Source organism: Chinchilla lanigera, unplaced genomic scaffold (genome assembly GCF_000276665.1).
Source record: "Chinchilla lanigera isolate Chin_1 unplaced genomic scaffold, ChiLan1.0 scaffold00162, whole genome shotgun sequence".
Classification (NCBI taxonomy): Eukaryota; Metazoa; Chordata; class Mammalia; order Rodentia; family Chinchillidae; genus Chinchilla; species Chinchilla lanigera.
In genome coordinates, this window is record NW_004955563.1 from 84,475 (window position 1) to 89,685 (window position 5,211).

At 40.0% G+C, this 5,211-nt stretch overlaps 1 protein-coding gene across 1 annotated transcript in view; it reads right to left on the reverse strand.

Annotated features, from left to right (window-relative positions):
- Positions 1–5,211, reverse strand: part of LOC102003815 (vomeronasal type-2 receptor 116-like) — a 20,647-nt gene that overhangs the window by 10,625 nt on the left and 4,811 nt on the right. The window contains exon 2 of the mRNA XM_005413096.2: positions 2,934–3,103. Within this exon, the coding sequence (XP_005413153.2) occupies positions 2,934–3,103 (170 nt within the window). The remainder of the gene's footprint in view (positions 1–2,933; positions 3,104–5,211) is intronic.

Here is a 5,211-nt window from a genome sequence, read left to right on the forward strand (position 1 = left end):
ATATCAATATGTAATACAACAAGCATTGTTAATTTCCTACCACTTTGTTTGTAACTCTGTATTGTCTGTACTGTTGTTTTGTTAGTTTGTAAAAGGTTGCCTATCTGTTAATGTTTTCCTCCTTTTATTTTTGAAATAATAAAAACAAAGAAAAAAGACAGGAAGAATTAGTTAGACATTTTAGAATGTCCCAAAATGGGTGAGAATTAAACTATGACAGATTGAAAGGATATAAATTATGCAGGCATAATAATCAGCATGAATATACATAATACTTTTTATGTAAGGAAATTACATTGATGAAAAAGAGAATAATGCTAATTGGACCATTCATATTTTTGTGAAGAAAAGACAAGGTGTTTTCAATGCTACAATATAAATATTATGGCCACTGCATTTGCATATCTAAACAATATGATCTCTTAAAATAGTAAAATTAGATGCTTCAATATAAGATTGATGTGAAATACATGAATTGATTATGTGTAACCATTCTTATTTTCCAAAAGTTCTTTCCTTTTTTCTTCTCAGCTTAGCAGGAGTGAAAATTGTCTCCTGATCCCTGAACTCCTATTCCTGGTGGCTACATCAGCCTAGGTGTGGAAACTCAGCATTGCAAGTGTGTTGTTTTAGCCTCAGACAGAGCTCATGATGCAGGGGTCCAGAGCAGGGCCAAGTGCAAACGCAGCCTGATTCTCTGAGCATATGTGGGGACAGCAGAGGAGGACAGAGGATTAAGTATCTCACCCTCTCCTCCCAGGAAGAGAAACAGATCCTACATCCTTGAACTATTCTTGAAATCTGACGATGCTTCCTATCTGATCAGATTCTCACTCCCCAGTGTATTCAGGTGATGTCTGATCACACCGGGCTGTCTTCAGTTAGAATCCTCTCGGGGTGGTTCAACCAGACGCCCTCACTGTCCCTGCTCCATGCTCCTCCTTAGCTCTAAGCGCACACGAGCCCGTCCATCATTCAGAGTCCACCTCCCCAAAGCACATTTCAGTGCATTCTATACTGAGGGTTCTGTGCCGATCAAGTAAAATTCTTTGTATAACTTTCAATAAGTGACATGAGTAATTAGTCCTCTCACAGTGTTTAGGAGATTTGAGTAGAGTTCTCTGAGTCAAACACTCAAAAATGTTCTGACCTGTTACCAAGTAGGAACACTCAGTAGCAGGTACCAGAATCAAGCTTTGTATATTAAGCACATCTGTAACAACACACATTTTAGAAAATGATGGAAGAAAAACATACATTCAGGGTATAATGACAAATATCTGCAATGCCAGCTGCTCAAGAAGCATAAGCAGAGGAAACTCCTGAGCCCAGGATTTTGCTGGCAGCAGAGTCAGTAAGTCCCAGTCTCACAAACCATGCAAAAGTGAGGAAAGCGTCTATGAATGAAAATAAATGCAAACATCCAAATGTTATAAAGAGTGTGAGGTAGGTAGAGACCCCATCTCTGAAAGAAAAAGGCCCAAATTCCTTACGCTGCTGTCCCTGCTACCAAATAGGCTGTAGCCTTAAAGAGAGTACAGTTACAGCTGCTTAATGTGGGACCTGGATTCACGAATCACAAAAGCCTCTATCACAAGGTTAAAAACAATAAAACATAGTTTAAAAAACTGTTAGCAACTAGTGCATACATGATTAGACAGGAGAGAGAGAAAGCACAGGAAAAGTTACATCACCAGGTCAGAAGAGCTTCCACACCTGAAATTCCAATTCCAGGGCTGAGTGGTCCCTTCAGAAGGTTTCCAGGGTTCTCATTGGGAAGGGTCTGTCCTCTCTACAGATGAGATCCCAAAGTCCTCCTACGAGTCAGGCCCCTTAAATACCAGTTGACACAAAAGTGGCACTGTCCAAACTTTGTGCATGACCAGAAGCAAAGAGTCTGCAGCCCCCACAAACTGGCCAAGTACCCGAGGGATCAAATTTCTGCATCTTCTAGACAGGTGAGAAAGAAACTCCTTGGGATCTGGTCAGGCTCACAGAGTTTCTGCTCACATCAGCATGTCCACCAAGCATCCTGATGTGTAATCTTCAGAACAAGGCCTCAGCACCGTGTATGACCGAGGATTTAATTTTAACCCTTCTGGTATGCAATTTTAACCCTTCATGTGGGCAGCTGCCACAGGAACACTGTGGGTCTGCACCTTCTGTAAGACTCAGTCAATCACTGTTCCACTGACGTCTCCTTTGCTCACAAAAGCACAAGTCATTTGCTAGAATTCTCACACACTTTGGAAAATTCACTAATTATATGTTTGGCATGAGAACTGATACCATAGTACCTGAAGAGAGAAAATGTACACATCTCACTGAGGAGGAATCACATTGGTGGGGAAAAGTCTCACAGATGACTCACCCCTTATTCTGGGTTCAGCTTTCAGTGGCAGGAGTCCTGGAGCACCCAGAAGTTTATTTGAAATAGTAACTGAATGATGACAGGAAGAAGTTTCTCCAAGCAGAAGGGGTAGAAATGTCAGAAATTCAATAGGTAAGAATGTAAGGATGTTTATAGTTAGAGAAATAGAGAAATAGCAAAACCTTCATTTTATTAGGGAACATTTGGCAATAACCACTGAGCATTCAATTCAATGCAAGGGGTTCAACTGTTTGAAAAACATCACTTAGTGCCATGCAGTGGTATCTCGGTAAGAGGAAGGGCGTGGACCATGAGTACGGTGGAGAGTGGGGTCTTGCTCAGGTTCCAAGTCTGAGAACGAGAAGCTAGAAGCACAAATATCAGAATCTTCTCTTCCCACACTCACAAGTGTAAAAAGAGGCCAAACTTATGGGTAGTCCTGTTGTGCATATGTGAGTGGGCAGAACAGGTGACACTGTAGAGAATATTGATGCAATATGGATGCGTAGCCATTATCTATCCTGATGCCCAGAAAGAAAACATAAATGAAGAAGACACTTACGGAAAGTAATAGAATTCTCTAGTAGGCTTTATATCAAAGATACCCGTAGAGTAGATATAGTAAAAAAGAGACAAAAAACACCCAATTACCACGTCTCCATCCTTGCGCACACTGGTGCTCCTTTGACGAAGGCAGGCTTCATTTTCTAAACTACACACTAAGGGAGAAAGCTGCAGAAGAAGAAAGATAAAAATCAAAGTGAACATCTTAGATGCATATGCAAAGATTTAGGCTGAGTGAAGAGGAAACTTGCAGTGACAGCCAGGTAAATAAATGTGTGTGTGTGATTCAGAGTTACATTGTTTCTGACTCAGGTGGACACTCTGATGCCCCAGCTCCTGTCAGCAGTGCCTGCTCCATGTCCCTGGAGAAGTTTGCCACCACTGTCCCCTGGGCTCTGCACCTGAGGTTTAGTGTCATGGAGAAAAACACAAGACAGAAATTATGCTCGCATATCATTTTCTCTGCCTGGAGCCACCATGATCCAGATGGCTGAGCTGAATTTAATCCAACTCCACTGATAACAACATCCCAGGGGCCACTTCCTCCTGGGTAGACTTGCTCCTAAGTCTTTGTCAATAAGCCACAGTTACAGATGCCATTAGAAGTGTTGCTAGTGGGTTGCACTAGAGGATTTAATATTAGAGTTCTCTTGAAAAAGTCTGAAAATCCTCAAGGTCAGCCAAAAAATATTGGACATTGTGCCTTCCAAAGTGAAAGATTGGGAGCTATCACCCGACAGGTCCATGGTCGAGAGTTGGAGCCACAGAACTTCCCCTGTATACCCGTGTTTTCTGCCTACCAGGCACATGTGCTGAAACTCACAGCCGCACATGCTTTCCAGTGCTTGGGGTAAAAATAATTGCACTACAGCCAGGAAACCCAAGTTAGTGACTGAGCATCAGCACAGAAATACAATGTCCTTTTGAGTTGTACAATTTAGGCGACTTCCCTGCTGCTTCCTTCTTTCAAGTATCTTCATTCCATGATTCAATATATTCTCTGAATCCATTTCTGCTCCTACAGCCTTGAGTTCCTCCAGGGCTTAGGCTTTTCTGAGAACGTGAATGTGTGGCAAATTTCTCTGTTTCCCTCACCCTGAAGCAGAGGAGCCAAGCTGAAAATGACCTCTCTTATTCCCATCACTGAACTTCTTGAGGAGCAGGGAAATGCAGGCAACATTTACAGCCCCAAAACTCAGTGGAATTTTCATTGCAGGTAGATGATTCTGAATAATACTGTTTTAGTTCAATGCACACCATATATATTTGTCAGTATCTAAATCAGCAGCACAAGAGTGAGACTCAATATGTACTTAGACTTCACTTATGTATAGGTATCAGTATTGCTTTATGAACTCTGACAGAATAGCAATAGAAGGCCTGTTAATGGAAGAAAACATTGATTTTTGTAAGGATAATATTTAAGAATTAAAGTATATAAATTGTGAGAAAATATTTATTCTCCAACTTGGAAGATGTTGGCCTCATGTCTTCATTAGCATTTGAAAAGTAGCTAGTCAAATGAAGGTGGGATGTAAGTGCAAAATATTCAAAGATTTTTAAAAGTTTTTCATAATTTTATTAATTTTTAATAATTTAAAAAATTATTTTAGTATCATGATTTTTAATAATTTTATAGTAACTAGCAGAATAATATATTGAGTCTATTGGGTTTAATACACTGTATAAAGATATTCTTAAATGAAAGGCTTTTATATTCCTTAACCTGGATATTGCAAGTTTTACCCAGTGAAAGCACAAACGTAATTGACAATATGGCTGAGTCCTCCACATAAATGCATGACTTGTCAAACTGCAGGCTTCTTCTCTAATTTGGCTCAGATTATTATCTGGATTGAACTGTGCTTCAACTGTAATGATGAGGTCTGAAGGCTGCTACTTTTGAATGTTATCTAACTCAAAAATAAGTTGAGCTTAGAAGTTAAGATGAAATCATTAGGGCAGACCCTGATCCAATATGCCTATGTCTTTCTAACAGGAAGACACCATGTAAGACTCTGGCTCATAATAATTTTTTAAATGGCTGAGGAAGTAGCTAACTGAAGAGTTCGTGTTGAACATGCACAAGACCTTGTGCTCAATCTCCTGTGCCATAACAAGTAAACTGAATTTCTAAATTCCTAAGTATACTATAGTATGTACTGACACCAATCCAGGAAATCACTCCGTTAATGACTACTTTTAATAATTCCTCCAATGTGATAAGACATGTAACACAACAGAGGACAATGTTTGATCAGAAATACTCTTCTGCA